The sequence below is a fragment of the Lepisosteus oculatus genome, chromosome 12, assembly GCF_040954835.1.
Source record: "Lepisosteus oculatus isolate fLepOcu1 chromosome 12, fLepOcu1.hap2, whole genome shotgun sequence".
Classification (NCBI taxonomy): domain Eukaryota; kingdom Metazoa; phylum Chordata; class Actinopteri; order Semionotiformes; family Lepisosteidae; genus Lepisosteus; species Lepisosteus oculatus.
In genome coordinates this window covers 14971864-14989086 of record NC_090707.1, presented here as the reverse complement: position 1 = coordinate 14989086, position 17223 = coordinate 14971864, and the positions used below count along the sequence as shown (strand labels likewise).

The window sequence follows — 17223 nt, the reverse complement described above, 5'->3', positions numbered from 1 at the left end:
CTCGTAGTATTAAAAAAAGAATTGGTCAACTATATTGTATAAACCTTAGCAAAGCAGTGTAGCAAGCTTATTTGAGTATCATTCTGACATTCTGTACAATTTAGGTGAAAAGAAAATTATGCAATTATATTGTTAAGCACAAGTGCTAATTAAAGTTGACGTAATGTCGGGGCAGTACCATAAATTGATTTAAATTGCAAGCATAAAGCATGACATACAGTAGATATTCAATGTATACTGTATGTGTAGTTGAGGAAATCCATGAGAAATCTGCAGTTTTGTACATACTGTATGATGATCTTGTCAAGTTAATTAAAGATGCATTAAGTGCATGATTGTTTGGTCTACAGATTATAATGTATTTGTAGCTCCTATAATTTACAAGGTGCATAGGAAAAAGTGGTAATTGGCAAAATAGCAACAGGAAAAATAGAAACCACAAAATTACATACTGTACTGTAACTGAGAGATCTTTTAGTGTCTTAATTACGAACTGTGATGAACTGTGCATGGACTCTTGAACTTGTTTTGGTTACACAAGACTTTTCACCTTTGAATGTATTTGAAGGGTACATCATGACATTTGAACAGTTAATACAGGGTATACATACTGCAGATCTTGCTGTGTTGCTGTTTGTAGAAACCCAAATCTAGATGCATAGGGTTGAGGTGTTTGTATGTTTCATTTTATTACCAGTTTGCAGCATCAATTTCAATTAAAAGAAAGCATTAAAATCATTCTATACATGTTTAATACTAGTATTAGAAATCATTTGCAGTTCTTATTGTTCATTGTAGGATGTCAAAATAAAATCTGTGATCTCAATCTTTGCATGTACAGTACTAAGATACTTAGCAATGAAATAACCACGAAATCTATTAAATCTCCAAGTTTTATATCCATTTTGTCCTATAGGCTCTGGGATAGATTCTGGGTAGTTGCTACTAGGAATATCAGGAATAAGAGGATTTCTGATAATAAATGGAAGGATAATGAAGTATCAAGTGACTGTTATGCCTGTGTGGATTTAGATCTCATTTACAGCTCACACACTTAGTTTTTTTTTAATCCCCTCATATTTTTTCGATGCTTGCGAAATCGTGGGGAAATTGAAAATGAACGATTCTGAAATAACGGAAATAGCTTTCTGCTGCAGCTCTCAATGTAACAGCAAGTAAAGCTTGTTAAAGCCGAGATGACAGTTCTGACCTGTTGGACTGCAATGATATGTGTGGACTTAAATGCCCAGATGTCAACCATTCAGCAGTTGAATTTGAAACTGGACTCTTGGAAAAGAAAACAAAAAAAAAAATGTTGAATACTCACGCTGCAAAACGTTTTCCTATTTTGAATTGTTTGTTGTTGTAATGTTTGTTACATTTAATGTGATCTGCAGGTGTTTGTCATTGCTCAGATTTTATTTAAATCTTATTAGAGTTTTGGGTTGTTAAGGATTCGTTTTCATTTCAATTTCATTTCTGCTGTTACGTTGTTTTCATTATTGTTTAGCAGCTGCTGTGTATCCTTTATTCATTCAGGGCATTATTTATTCCTCTTTGACACTGTATTTACTTGTTACCAATGACCATGTTTCTATCAGGTCCTAAAATACTTGGTATGAAGGAAAAAATAGATGTTGCCATGCTACAGGAGTTTCATTTGATATCAGACTTTTGTAAACTTGCTTATAATTAATGCTATATTTTACCATCCGTTTCTGCAGAGAACAAAACAATGTGTGCCTTAAATGTATTAACTGAGTGAGTTTTTGAATCATTATATTGGGGATAGTGTTTGAGATTTCATTTTTTTCTGGATACACCTGTATGATATTTGAACCAGATTTGTTTTTATCTCTAGGCCAAATACCTTTTCGAACTCTCTGATTTAGATTTGTTTTATCGGCACATTCTGGAAAAATGATGTCGAATTAATTAAATACTTCAAAAATCCCCAAAAGGTAAAAAAAAGACTACTGCCCAGTCTATAATATCTAAAGCTTTGAAAAAGTATGCACTAATCTGGGTCTGGTAGATAAAAGGAATTTATTTTTAGCTAGATACAGTATATATCGTACTGCTTAATTTATGCCAGTACTGAGAAATTCCTGTGTGAATTCTGTTATGTATGCAATTTCGAATAAAGAGAAGCTTCCTTATTTTAACTATGGTTCAGTCAACAACCTCCTTATTTAAGGGGCCACAGTTAAAAGCTTTAGATAAAAGCCTAGATTAAAGCTAATTCTACTGTATTTGTCACACAACTGCAGAAATCTTATCTGAGTAAACTAGTTTCACAGTCAACCCAGCCACTCATTAGCTTTGAAATGCCACTGCAGTAGATGCTTTCCAATTATTCCTGCCATTAGATAGGCACTGCCACAAAGCTAATCTCCATATTTCGCCTCTTTTATTCAAATACTTTAGACATTCGATCTGATCGAAAAAAGCATACTGTATGAGGTTTCTCCCATCATTTCATTTAGTCTTTTTCCTGCACAGGTTGGTGTACTACAGACACTCCCTGTGTCTGAGCTAGAGGAGGTGGTTCAAGACATGACATACAGTACAGAAGGGTAAATCTCTTGGCATTGATGGCACTCTTCTGAAATTGTATCTGACCTTTTGACCACAGCTAAGCCCCTTTTGGCCTGAAATGCTGCATGCTGCCATTCAGAGAGGTTCATTTCAGAGGGATGTTAATACTGCCATTCTTCTTCTTCGTCTGCTTGTTTGCACCGATTTTTCCACTTCATACGGTCTGCGGCGTCTCGGCATGTGGCTTTTGCGAGGAGCATGTCGTCTTTCAGCTGATCCAGCCAGCACGTAAATGGTCGCCCAAGGGGCCAGCGGCCTTCCACATTCAATTCGAGGGCAGCCTTTACCATTGATATGTCATTGCTGTGGAGCACGTGTCCATACCATCGCAGGCGCGATTCCCTCATTTTCTCAGTGATTGGGGTGACTTGTAGTGTTTTTTGCACCTCTTCATTCATTCAGTCTAGTCTTGTCAAGCTGAGGGTCCATCGCAGCATTTTCTTTTCCATCGTATGGAGTGCCTGTTCATGTTTCTTTGTTGTTGGCCAGCATTCTGTTCCGTATAGGGCCACTGGTCTGACCACTGAGCGGTAGACTTTGGATTTTAGGCAAGGGATCTTCTTGTCACACAGTACTCCAGTGACCTGCCGCCATTTCATCCAAGCGGTGCTGACTCGCATCTTGGCGTCTTGGAGGGTAGTGCAGTTGGAGTTGACACATGAGCCTAGGTACTTGAACTGGGTCACTTTGTTCAGTTGGACCCCACCAGCTGCGATTGTGCCATCGGGTTGATCCCCACATTCCAGGTACTTCGTCTTCTTGATGTTCAATTTCATCCTGAATCGTTCAAGGCGCGTCTTCCACTCCTGTACTTGCTGTTCGAGGCCATGTCGCGTTTCACTTGCTATCGTAACATCGTCGGCATACAATAGTGTCCATAGATGCCTCGTTTGGATATCTTTGGTCACTGTATCCATGCAAAGTATGAATAGCAGAGAAGACAAGGCTGAGGCTTGGTGGACGCCAACATTGATCGGGAAGGTGTCTGAGGTTCCAGCTGAGCAACGTACTGAGCTAGTGGCCTTTTGGTACAGGAGCTTTGTCCAGCTGACATAGGCTTCGGGGACGTGGTGCTGTCGCAGTGCCAGCCAGATGAGATCGTGGGGTACCCTGTCGAATGCCTTTTCGAGGTCAAGAAATGCCATGTGGATTGTTTTCCTCTTCTCGTGGTGCCTGTCCATCAGTAGGCGGGCTACGTGTATGGCGTCTGTTGTTCCGCAGTTTTTCACAAAGCCGCATTGGTTTGGCAAGATATCAACGATGGTTCTTAGTCGTGCGTTAATACTGCCATTATATCCCTATATTTTGAAATATATAGATATATATAATATATATACAATGTAAAGATTTCCACTCTTGTTGTTAGCTTATGTTCTGTTTGGAGATCTGTGTGTCCAGATTTGTGCACTGCAATCAGACCGATTTAAGGTTTCAGGTCATACTGTATTGCATCTGTTAATATTCTCAGACTCCTCCACATTTAACATATGGCTACAGGTATTGCCAGTCCCTGTGCCATTCTTTTGCTAGACATTTTTGATGGTTAGTTACAATTGTTATTTGCCAACTCTTTAACTATGTTATAAACAAGTTTTAAATGATTGTCTCAGTCTACTATTTTCTATGGACGCTCGTTAGGGATGTCCTTGTTTGCCTTGTATTTGAAACCACTAACACAGACTGTCAATCAATTTACTGTTTCTGTTAAGAATACTCAATATTGCATATCACTCTATGCTATAAATCTATTGAAATGGGTTTAAAACAGAACAGTGGAACCAGTAGCGCTTGTTGTGTATGTAAACCTCTTATATCGTTATACAGTACATGTATGTAGACAACGTCTCCCACTTCTACCAAAGTTTAGTGATTTCAAAGCTCTTTCATTAAATGAATTGGCCTATGTATTCATTACAGCCTTTACATTTTGTATGAATACATGGAAAACAGCTTACCTCTGATAGTGCCACTAATGAAGCACTGCAGAAACATTGATTCACTCTTCTTTGCATGCCATTATAATTAACAACTTTAATAACATTTTAAACAGCTAGTCTGTGGTTTGAGCATACAGAATAAATTCATTTTACTCATTCTCTGTAGCTTTGCTTCTATGTAATATAAGTGATTCTTGTCTAGAATTTCTTTAGTTCTGTTATCTTCACCTGCTCCAGGACTTGAACAATCTCAGCGCCAGTTCCCTGGTTTTTAGTTTTTACTTACATCCCTGTTCTGCTATGCATGCCTGTGGCATTGCCTGGAGGATGAGGTTGTCTACTTACCCAATGCATAATCTGCTGGATTTCAGGGGCCAGAAAGACTGCCTTCCTCTGTTGTTTTCCCTTTTAGAGGCTTCATGCAAACCTTTTTCAGCTGTCACTATCGAAATAGCGGTATGAATGTTAGGGATGAGGAAAGTTTCCACATTGTGTTCCAGGACAATGTGAACATGGCTTTTAAAATCCCATTGGTCGAATGAACCACTTAATTTTTCTTATAAAGTCAGAAGACATCGATGCCACCTTCTAAGTTTTGAAGCTTGTTCCTAGCCCTGTATTTACTCTGTGTCTAAAGGGTAGGCCATGTTTTATCTATTTTGGGAGTGTCCAAATGTGTCCAAATTCAGGAAATTGGTTGGTTGAACATTCCTTGCTGTCACTCATTGTCTTTGTTAAATAATTATGCAGATATGGTCCTCTTGCAGCTACAGGAATATATCTGGTTGGCTGGTATCAGTAAAAAGATGTTGATGCTGCACTGAGAGCCTCTGCAGTCCCTTCTCTTGTACTGCTGGATCCTGTCCTGTGTTGTTATTGGTTACATGGAGCTCTAAACTGCTCTGATCCGGGATGCCAGAGTGGACAGTGAGGCTTGGAGCGGTAATACTTATGGCTCAGATCTTTATTGCACAGTACTTCAGCCACCCCTCATCCTTTAGTCCTACATTTTACCTACATTTTAGGGCTTTTAGGTTCTGTAGTGGAAGAAAGAAGATACCATTGAAGGTGTGTATGGGCAGGGGGAGAAGAAGTGTGTTGAGATGAGCTGTTTTGTTTTTGTTTGGTTCTGGAAAAATTAAGAATAAATTTTGTTCGGGAGAAAAAATTGATCGATGTAATGTTGTAGACCATAGTACTGTATGAGTTAATCATGTCTGTCAAAGTTCACCTACTGACTACTGTATTTTTTATTTAAAACCCAGCAAATGCAATTGATTACTGACATTGTTTATCACTTCAAGTGGTTTTGTCTTCTAATCTTGAGGAACATATTTTTATATGCATAGGAAAAAAGTACTGTTTGTATGATAAAAAAGAAATTGGATATTCAGAACAGAAAAATACAATATTTTAAAGTTTAGATAACAGTTGTATCTGCATTCCTGTATTAAGATGATTTCCTTTAAGAATAAATGTTTTTCAATGTTAATGGGTTCCCTAAGTAGTGTGTGACTACCCATGAAAATTTAGCATAGAAGAAATACTGAACCTATGTAAAGCAACATATATACCTTCATAGTAAAATATGCACGTAAATGCAGATGTCATAATATGCTTTCCAAAGTGTGTTTTTGAAAATGCCATAGTCTAACCAAAGAACACTAAGTATTACAAATAATGAGAAGAGTCTTGGATATTCTTGTTGAGTTTCTTGATAAGGAGTCAATGCGGTGCAAGATTTTCATCACCTTTGTAACTATCATCTGTAGACAGTCTTACAAGGTGAGCATAGCTGGGAAAGGGAGAATTTGCAGTCAGCTCCCCGAGAATAAAAACACAATGTGACTTAAGGAGGGTGGTGACAGCTTTGAGAGGAGCGACCTCATATGGTGAGGCATGATTAGTGCAGACGTGGTGGGCACTCGATCTGATTTATTTCCAGGTTGATAGTCTAAAAGAGGGGCGTGCATCTTCTGTGTGCCATTTCTTTAGTTCAAAATATAATTTCAAAGTGTATATGCTAAAGCTTGAATTATTTATTTTCTTCTGTACTTTAGACAAAAATCCGGTAAAAAAATGTAATTAGTGAGGTCCTGAAAAACAAACTACCTGTCCTGCTTTGTTGAAAGACCTAAAAACCTCAGGACCAAATGTGTAGAATCCTTCTTTTTGGATAGTTTGACTGTTTAAAAATTGCACATTGTGTGTGACAGAATTATTTGTCTAAGTCGTAAATATTTAGACTGAATGCCTGCATACTACTGTATATTAAATATATAATTTTCAGTATTTTGATCTCACAAAATGATTTACAGAATTATCACCTTTATAACTATTTTAGGAATGTGTAGAGTAACACATTAAAAAGATTATGAAATTTACTGTGCACGATTGTGTACACTGAACTCCACTCATAATCTGACCTCCCTTTCTATAAAACCACTCCTGCATATCCATTCAGCTTTACACAGAATGAGCTGGTGGAGAACTGTGGTTTATTGTTCTTTTGTCATTCCATATTGCTTGTCATAGTGGCTAAATAAGATGAGGTAGTACTGACACAGCTGTTACAAAAATAGCTTTGGCTCTCATCTTATACTAATGTAATTAGAAAGCATTTACTTTGACTGATACCAGAAGAATGCATTTCAGGCCAATCTATTTTTGGACAAGTCATGCTGTTCTAGCAGAATGTCCTTGTCCGTCGTTTTAGCATGGTTGTTAGATTGAACAAAATGGTAAATTTGTTTACAAAAAATAAATAAAACATTGCTTTTTTAAAATAGACTCATACATGACAATTTTAGTCCCTCAAACAATTTTGGATTAATAATTTCTAACCACTTCCATTTTTTCTGTCCTAACACTTTTCTGTTAGTAGTCTTGGCCAATTGCTAACAGTGTCTTTCATATAATGTTGTCCAAATGAATGGGTAATGTGAACCTCCTAGAATGGCATTATCTGGACTGTCTTCCTCTGCAAGCACATGAATGGGGCACACACCAACAGATAACACTGAAGAGGCTGATTTCCATTCAATTATCAGGTGTAACTTTAACAAATCTAAACTGAAAAAAGCTGTTTCATTGTTACAGTGAATCTGCGCACCGGGAATAATTTAGCTGCAGAGTTCTCCAGAAGGTCAAGTATTTTCTCATGGCTCATAGGAGCTGGTTACAACTTCTTCTCTCTTCTTTGCTTGCTTCCCAGCTATCATTCCTTTGACTTTGATTCTCTCAAAGAATTAACTTCCTGCAAGAACGTCCTATTGCAGACATTGAGATATCTCAGAGCTTTCGTGCAGTCCAAGTCTATGGGCATATACTACATTTTTGCAGAAGAAGGGAATCAAATATACCTTCTAAAAGAATTCTGTGAAGCATAAGTATTAGAATGAAATGCTGTATGAAGTAGGTGTAGAATTGTCTGAATGGGGCTGGATATTTGCTTGATAATCATCTCTTGTAAATTCTGCCAATAAAGTCTATTTTATTAAAAACCTGAAAAAGCCTTAGGGTATATTTCATTACTATTAGCACATGTTTGTTAGGAATTATGCAAATATCAACAATTATTGTTGTTATAAATCCACAGGGATGATTTATGAATATTCAGTGTACATGTATATGTTTTATGGGATGCCATTTCATCCCTAATAAATGAGTCCTGTGGAATAGTGCAACACGGAACACAATAAAGTGAAGGAAAGCACCATAAAACCGTGGTAATATCATTGTGAAGTCCTGTGTACAGGGAGTGGTCATGCAACATTATATAAACTGTGATAAAGCTTGGCATAACATAGTTTTAAAAGCACATCTTGGCAAAGCAAATGCAAAAATATTGGGCTGAGTGACAATGTTAAAATTCAACATGGCTGTTAGAGAGGTTAATTTTGCCTTCCTCTTTTCTTGTAATGAAATCACATTGTAGTTATAGGATCACTTCAGTCCCCATGTTCTATAAATCCAACACGCTAAATTTAAATCCGAATGCTCCAATTGGAGATATGTAATTACTGCACTGTACTAGGACCACTGCTCTTCCTACTTTATATGGATGATATACAGTAGATTCTTAGTAACTTGGTCAAATGTGCAGACAATACCAAATTATGAGGATTGGGAAACACTGTAGAAACCACAAATACATTTCAAAAAGACTTGGCAAACATGCAGCAGGTGACATTTAATATAGGCAAGTGTGGGCTTTTACATTCAGGTAGCAAAGATATAAACATCAATCCAAAATAAAACATAAATACAGAATAGGAAGTGCTAACACAGAAGAGGCTAATTTTGAAAATGACTTGGCTGTTAATATTGAAACATCATTTGCTTACAATTGAAGTGATTAAAAAGACAAATCTTAGGATATATACCTAAAATAGCAGAATTCAAATGGATGTTAAAATTGTATAAAACACTTGTAAGGTTTTGTTAAGAACATTGTGTACAATTTCGGTCACCATGTTCTAGAAAAGATATTGCCAATAGGTACTAAATCATTTCTTCTTGAATCTCAATGGCATTTCAAAATCCCCAGGGGCATTGATTAAGTGAGTCCTGCAGCCTTCCTCAGCATGAACAGTGGAGCATGAATCATGAGACACAAGTGGAAACTATGTGGAAGTGAATTTAAACCTGAGAACAGGAGGCTCTTCTTTATTCGGAGGGCTGAGAGATTATGGAATACTTTACCCAGCTGTATTGTTGAAACCAATACCCAGGCTTCTCTCAAGAAATGGTTGGATGAGGTACTTGGATCAAATGGCCTTTCATTGTTTTAACTCTTCTTATGTTCTAATCTGATTTTGTCCTGAGAAATTAGAGCAATGTGTAGAAAAGACACATTTTGAAGTGATCAAGTTGAATGACAAGAGGGGATGGTTTTTTTATTTAAAACACTTTTTTTGTAACCTTGGTATACCTGTATCAATAAGAGATAAATGAATATTCATAACTTAGGAATTCCAGAAAGACACTTGTCTTCTGACATCACCAAAGTGCAACACTCTTACAGATGTATGTATACATTTGATTAAAGTAAAGTGTGGATTAAATTAAGAAGAACATTTTGGTTATATTAAAACCACAACAGCTTTTCTGAACAGGAAGATTAAAGTCAAATTAGTTCATTTTTTATGTGATTAAGAAATCTATAATATACTCTTGTAATAAACTGGAATATAGTGTGTATATTTCATATTCTTTAAAAAAGAGTGGTCAAACCATGTTGTAAAATAAGGTGGATTATAACCTTACTGGACTCTTTAAACAACTGTAGTGAAAACTGCTTCAAGGAGCAGTGTAATTTCAAATACACCAAATGGGGAGAGCTTTCCTATGGTCAATGACAGTACACAGATGACACTATAGTGGCAAGTGTGCTAGCAATATTGCTCACCAGGAGCACACTACACAATGCCTGAAGGATTCCAGTGATCTCACTGACCTGTGTTATGTATTGCTATTGTCCATGCATATCTCTGCATATTTACTGTACATTTGTATGTAAAAAATCCATGTTTACATGGAGATTGATATAAAATAGCTTTGGAAGAATTACATTATCTTCAGAGTTATTTAGTCAATTATACCTAAATTATGATTTGTGTTTAATCACTAACAATGAAGACAGCGTTTTCCATTATTGCACTGTTGCCAGAAGAACTTCAAGGCTTATTGAAATTTCTGCAGAACAGATAAATGTTTTAAAACCAGAAATTGAAAATCTCATCTGTATGTAATTTATGACAGTCTTTGACTTAATAGTCAAAAACTGGTTCAGTTCAGCCCTACTTGAAAAAAAGCTGACTTCATTAGAATGCTTACTTTAATGTAAAATCACATTTTCAAATACTATATATATGCACACGTATGAAAAATAGCTGGATTTTAAACTCTGTGCTTGAATATAGTTTCCGAATAGTGCTGAGTTTAAAGTACAATTAGGAACTCAGTGCAAAGTCCATGACAAAGAAACAGTTGGTTTACAGTCTGGAAGTGTGCCAGATCTCATTACAAGACTAAGTTGCATACCGGCAATGAAGAACCTTTTGTATAAGTTGCTTTGTGCAGCATTTACTTCAGGTAGTGTTTGAAGAAAAAAAAAAAGAAGTCAGCCAAGACTGCAATGACAAAACAAATTTTTGGAATTTAATGTGCTACTGTGTAAATGCAACGAAGACCGACTTAGGAGTCATCACTTTAAAAATAACTTTATTGTGGTGGATCATGTTTTGGTAGGAGGGATCATTTATCGTGCTGTTGCAGGCTAGCAGCATATGAAGCGCTGAGGTTAAGCTGCGTGCAGAGGGCAGAGGAGCCCAATGTGTTAACAGAGTGCTCTGTAGATACTTTGCGTCAATAGGAATTCTGCTCTTTCTCGTTTAAACGATGCCTTGGATATAGCCATCTCCATGAGTGATATGAGTAATACAGTAGAAGACTTACAAACTTCTGGAAACCTGGGAGAAAAAACAGCTATTTTTCAACATGACAGGAGTAATGCAAGTCGTTTTTCCAGCCCATCGTTGATACCTCTGCGTGCACCCTTACCACCATCAAATGCTCTACAAAATAAGGCAGCTCTTTTCAAGGGGATTAGGTATGACTGGTTTAATATAAATGTATAATCATAGATTTTTTTTTTCTGTATCGCTTGCATTGGTTTTGAATTGTGCTCTTGCAGAATAAGATACATTTTTTACAGTTTTCAGCATGCAACCTTTTAAAAGGCAAGCTAATTTTTAACTTCTGTGATCAGTGAGTGCTTTTAATGTGCACTCTAATAGCAGGATACTAACTTTATTGTGTTCTCAGTAGAATAGGCAATAGAATTTGTACTTGTAAATACAAGTGGCAAATAATGTAGATTAAAGAATAAAGAGGTTAGTAAGTCCATTTCGTACATTTTGACAGCACAAACAAAGAATCTTATTGAATTCTACCACCTGTTACTTTCCTGAATATAATTAGTTACTTAGTAACATTTGTATTTACGGAGCAGTGAAGTTATCTCATTGTGGCACTACTTTTGGCATGCTTAAAATATTGATCAACTTTAAAATATACAAGTTATGTTCAGCTTTTATGCATTTATTTTCTTGCCAAAAATATCAAGTAGCTTTTATTAGGGCAGGTGTAACTTTCCCACATACAATGCTATTAAAAACATTCTTACTGTATTCTGTCAGTAATGCAGTTGTGCTCTGTCAATCTCAACTTCATTCTCATGGACACAGCTGTGTTCTTGTTACTAACTGTAAATAAGGTGGTGTTTAAAACTACAATCCTCTCTAAAATGAAACTAATACAGGACTGATTAGCTAAACAGAATCTTATCAAGTTTTATTATCATTTTGAAATAAAAGCCTTATTATATGATCATATTATTTGTTCATGTCTGATTTTGCATCATTAATTACTCTGGGTAGAAGACTGGAAGGTCTGTTAACATACTGATGTGGCAGCAGAAATTAACCCTTTATTCTTTCAGATCCGCTGTTCTTAGTCAGAGTACTTGCAGATAACATGGATGACACTAAATATCCCATCATATAGAATTGTGCAAATCTTTGTATACATTAAGCAGTATCAACAACCCAACAGGCGTATACCATTTATATAGGTAGCTTGAATTATTTCTAGCTTTGTCTGTTTGGTATTTTTGTATTCATGTTTTATTTGAAAACTAAAGAAAGATACCACAAAGATTGCTTTTCAAAAGCTATTTGATTTAGGAGACGTTTTGTAAAAAGTATAGTGTGTTTTATTCAATCAACTTTATCTAGTAAAATGATTTATGAGTCAATTTCCAAAGGAAAGGTTCTTGAAATCTACTTTACGTCCTTACATTTGATTTTACAGTCAATATTTTCAGGAAAGGTTGATGGTGTTGCAAGGTACAGTAATTATTGTTGTTTTTATTAGTTCTGTTTTATTTTCTTTATATTTCAATTTATGAGGCAAAAAAGCCTCAGAACATATGTGTACAAGATAATGTACATCAGAAAAAAAATCCAACTACTGTATAAACAAAAGGAATCAGAAAAGATAATTATACAGTACAATGGAACCTATGCATCATAAATTCTTTAAGAATGCCACTTTGAACAAGAAAATCTTAAGACAGATTCAGAATTCCTGATTTCACAGAAAAGAGTATTCCACAGACTAGGTGTTTAGCAGGAGAAGGCACTATCACCTTTCTCTAATGGGACCAATATGAAACTAAGGGTTTATTTATCAGGTCAGAAACATGAATGATTTAAAAGTACTTTGTTAACATTATTACATTACTGTATATACAGTACAGTGTGTCTAAAATTACAGAGATAACATTTTCCATCGTATAACTTACTTACTAGTCATATGTTAGAAAGTGGGTTAAATCTTTTCTGAATGCGCATTCTCCCTAAAGGATATAATGACATGTTAAGAAACAGTACCTTATCTTAAAACCACAGTGTGTAGAATACGAATTACATCTTAAATTTAATGTCTATGATAGATTTGCGGAAAAAGAGAGACATGCCCGCCATGCCGTAAGGCTTTGGGAACTCAGCCAAACAGTTGTCAGTTGCGTTAAAAATGACAACACTGACTTTTTTATCCTCTTTTTTTAAACTTTTCTAAAATTAACAATGTACTGCTCGACTTTTTATTAGTACTGCAAAACAAATTCAATGACATGATTTATGATACAGTTGTTTTCTTGAAACAGGAAAAGTAAGGAGGGCGAGGAAATGCTGTCTGCTTCAATTCCAAATCCTTTTCCAGAATTGTTTTCTTCTACAGTGTCATCTCTAGTCTCAGATTGCTTATTACCTTGGACCAAAAGGAATAAAACTCAGGTTGGTAACATTCTTTTATGTGTTGTTTTTTGTTTTCGATAAGTGTATTTTCATGTGCAAGGTGAAGCTTCAGGAGATACAGTACAGTGTATTTCTCCTGACAATGTAAAAATCAGTATCAGTTTATGTATTATAGGCCTTTCTTTTCAAGCCACCTTCACACATCTTAGAATGAGTAATTCAAGCTGTACAGCTTGAGTAGTAAATCATTGTTTACATATACTTACTGTATTATTGTAGAACTCTCTTCGTCGATCAATGAGAAAGAGTAATTTAATGTCAAAGGTTGGCATTTTGCTGTTGCTGTGTATTAATTTTCAATGAAACTGGCATTGATAATATCAGATGTGTTTGTCTATGGGAAAATGTGAAAAAAATGGTTGGAAATGTAGCCAATGCATCATGGGGCCAAACCATATGCTGGAAAAGTAAAAGATGTATCTTAAGTTTCCTTCTGCATGAGGTAGCCTTTTTCCTGAAAGAAGATTTTAATCTTTCAGTCAATGATTGCTCATTCCTGGTTACATAAGAACAGAGATTGCTGACTAAGACACTTCATAGACCAACATTTTTAGTAATCATTGTCTTTGGTTCATAACATAAAATCAGCATAAAGATTAACATAAAAGATCACCATTTTCCATGTTATGCTTTCAACAGCTAAGTCAGCACATTGAACCAATACAATGTACTGTAATGTTTGTTCACTCTAAATCTTAGTCTACAAAGACTTTGTAGCTTGTATCAGAGTCCATTTGCAGTATGTTCAATTATGTGTACACTAGCTGAAGAAATTCGTATTGGAGTTATTTTATGTGTAATTAATACACTTCATTTCAAATTCAAAACAATATAGTGTCATTATCCTGTGTTTTCTTTTTTAAAATGTTAATTGAATATTCATGTAAATCCATTCTTCTCTTTACGTTCTCCTAAGCGGCCTTTTTGTGCAGCTTGTTTACAATATATGTACCTGATCAGCAATGTATATTGAAGCTGTTGGCATTATATTCAGATAGACTGCTTCCCACTTTGTGATAAAATGTGATTGAACTTTCTTTCTGGGTATTTGTTGTCATTGTTGCTTGGATACAACGGCATATTATAGAAGTGATCAGTAGATACAGAAAAATGTATTTAATTTGTGTACAGTGACTACAAATATATACAGTATTGCATATATTAATACATATCATTAATAAACTTGAATAAGCCTGTCAGATATTTGTTGAGCTGGATTTATTATACTGTACAAACATCCACTGAAGCTGAATATTTGTCAAACGGTCTTGATGGTTTAAATTGCTGGTTTCAGACAGTACATGAGGTTTGTCTAAAAAAACTATTTTTGAGGAATATGCCTTTTTCCAGAAGTAGTATACTATCATTGATTTTATTGTAATGCTTTCAGTATTGAAAGCATTGTACTGTATCTGTGTAAACAGATTTGATTACCAAAATTTACAATATATACTGTATAAAAAATATTTTGTAATTTTGATATATACTGTATATAGAATATTATATAAATAGCTTGGGAATGCCTTTAAGGGAAATAGATAGACATTATCATTGTCTCATTCTGTGTAGTATTGCTAAATATCATTTGATCTAAGTTACAAAAGTAAATTTATTTTGTTCATTTATTCATTTATTTTGTCTTTCACCACAGGCACTGAATATCATATTCATGGTGTTTTTTGTACAATAAATGGGACAGTTAAGCATTCCTATTAAAACAGTTCTTGCTACAGTTAGCATGCCTTATCACTTTCCATTCATCAATCCATCATCGGAAATCTGTTTGTCCTGGTGAGGGTAACCTATCCCCAGAGCATATCCCAAAACCATTAGCTACAAGGTGAGACTAAGGACATGACTGGGGTGCCAGATCATTGTAGGGCCATAGAGAAACTGACAATTTCTTTTTCTTAAACAGAATTGACAATTATTTTTCTTATACCCTATAATTTAGAATCCCCAATTATGTGTTCTTCATGTCCTGGCTCATGGTTATGATCCCAGTGACTGTGCACAGGAGAATGAGGAAGTGTAGGCAGATGCATCACAGCCTTGTACCAGAGGTGCTGTGCCAGAGGCATAAGCCTGCGAGCACTAAGGAGGCTGCAGGTGTTGCTACTGTATGTTGCTATTAGCCAAGAGTCCTGGCTGACTAATGTTACATGAGTCTCTGCAAAAGTCAATTATAATGTACGTCATCGTTTGAGAAAACCTGCAAACACCCGATTAGTGACTTGACCCAGGCTCAAACACATGACACCTGGTTCATAGGGATCAGTCTGTACTTGTGTGAGTGCCTTTTCTGGTTGTTCTTAGAGAAATTACACACTGAATACAAGACTGTGTTTTTTGTGTTTGACTTGTAACATTAACTCATATTACTGGCGGTTGGGTTAATATCCTGATTTAATCTGGGTAATGGTGTCTGAGAATGTTTTAAAATTGTCAGTTTACTAAATCATTTGTTAAATTTGTGCAGTCTCTGTCTCAACTCTTCTTATATACAGTATAATTTGAAGAAAACAACTTATTCTGATCACGCTTAAAAAATAAAGCAGCATTTATCTTAATAGGCGTGATTAAAACTATTATTAAAATTGATAATTTTCCAGTTTGTCCCTAAAGTAATTATCAGAAACTAAAATAAAATGAGTAAAACAGCGTTGTTTAATATTTATCAGAAACTAATATTATGTGAAACTTATATTAAGAAAATGAAAAAAACATTTGGAAATCACGCTCGTTGTCTCAGAAATGTTGGTCTTGTTTTCCTCTGATCAGCAAGAGGGCAGTGTTTTACAGATTTTTAGAAAAGCTCAACATGTGGTTCTGTGTTTGAAAAAGCCCTGACCACTGCTTTTTATATGCGTAATGTACCTGGACATGTAACCTGAAATATTTAGTGTTCCATCATTTATATAATAACAAATCATAATAACCAATTTCCATTTACTTTCCAATAACTTTCACCATTACTTTTTTAAACTGTCTTTTGTAACCAAAGTATGAGTTATTTGGATCTAAGTCAATCTGGTCTTTGTAGTCCTGTAGTAATTTACTAATGTACAGTAGTTTTGCATGAGCAAGAGCACACCTTTTAAAGTTAAAGGGATTATATTAATGATTTGGAAAGCAGCTGTTAATATCTGTTTTAAAGGTTTGCCAGAACAAACACATTGCTTACACATACTGTTCAATGTACAATATTCCCAAAATATCTCATTTGAGTAAAATTACATATTTACATATCATGGAACACAAAAAGGTGAGTAGGACAAAAGTGTATGTACTATTCTACAGTATGTACAGTACGTAGAGTACATGTGCCCTCCGTTGTAACTCTAGTATAGCAAACCCACAGGATCTGGTTTTAGATTAAATACAAAGTATCCTCTTACTACAGTATATAAGTGATGAAGATTTTCTGTCCATCGTACAGTATCTGTTTAGCACACGTAGGGGAACATTTTGATAGCAAAGGCTATACATAGTGAAAAAGAATCTTCTTATGTTCATCATTTATTTCTTTACAAAAATCATTTTTGGTTTTATGTAAGACAGCAATTCTAACTTTTCCCAGCAAAGTCAGAATAATTCTTTACAAATATGACAACTATTAAAGTAAAGTACTTCTCCTAATTGCATATTTCCGCTCACAGATTCCTACAGAATAATATAGTCCTTCTCAGTTACACATGATGCAGTTTATAAAACTATTATGGTTTTGTGTCTAAGAAAAAAATAGCCAAGTGCTCTTTTCTACATTTTTTATGTGTGCGCAATAATTTTCCTTTAAATATTTTTAG

The 17223-nt window shown here is 35.2% G+C and overlaps 1 protein-coding gene across 3 annotated transcripts in view; it reads left to right on the top strand.

The window, feature by feature from the left end:
- The first annotated feature begins 10606 nt into the window (after positions 1–10606).
- Positions 10607–17223, top strand: part of grb14 (growth factor receptor-bound protein 14) — a 57849-nt gene continuing 51232 nt past the window's right edge. Inside the window, exons 1-2 of one of the 3 annotated variants that reach the window (XM_015358955.2) lie at positions 10607–11148; positions 13267–13396. In XM_015358955.2, the coding sequence (XP_015214441.2) occupies positions 10961–11148; positions 13267–13396 (318 nt within the window). In that variant the 5' untranslated portion in view covers positions 10607–10960. The remainder of the gene's footprint in view (positions 11149–13266; positions 13397–17223) is intronic. The other 2 variants (XM_015358953.2, XM_015358954.2) reach the window with 2 other exon arrangements.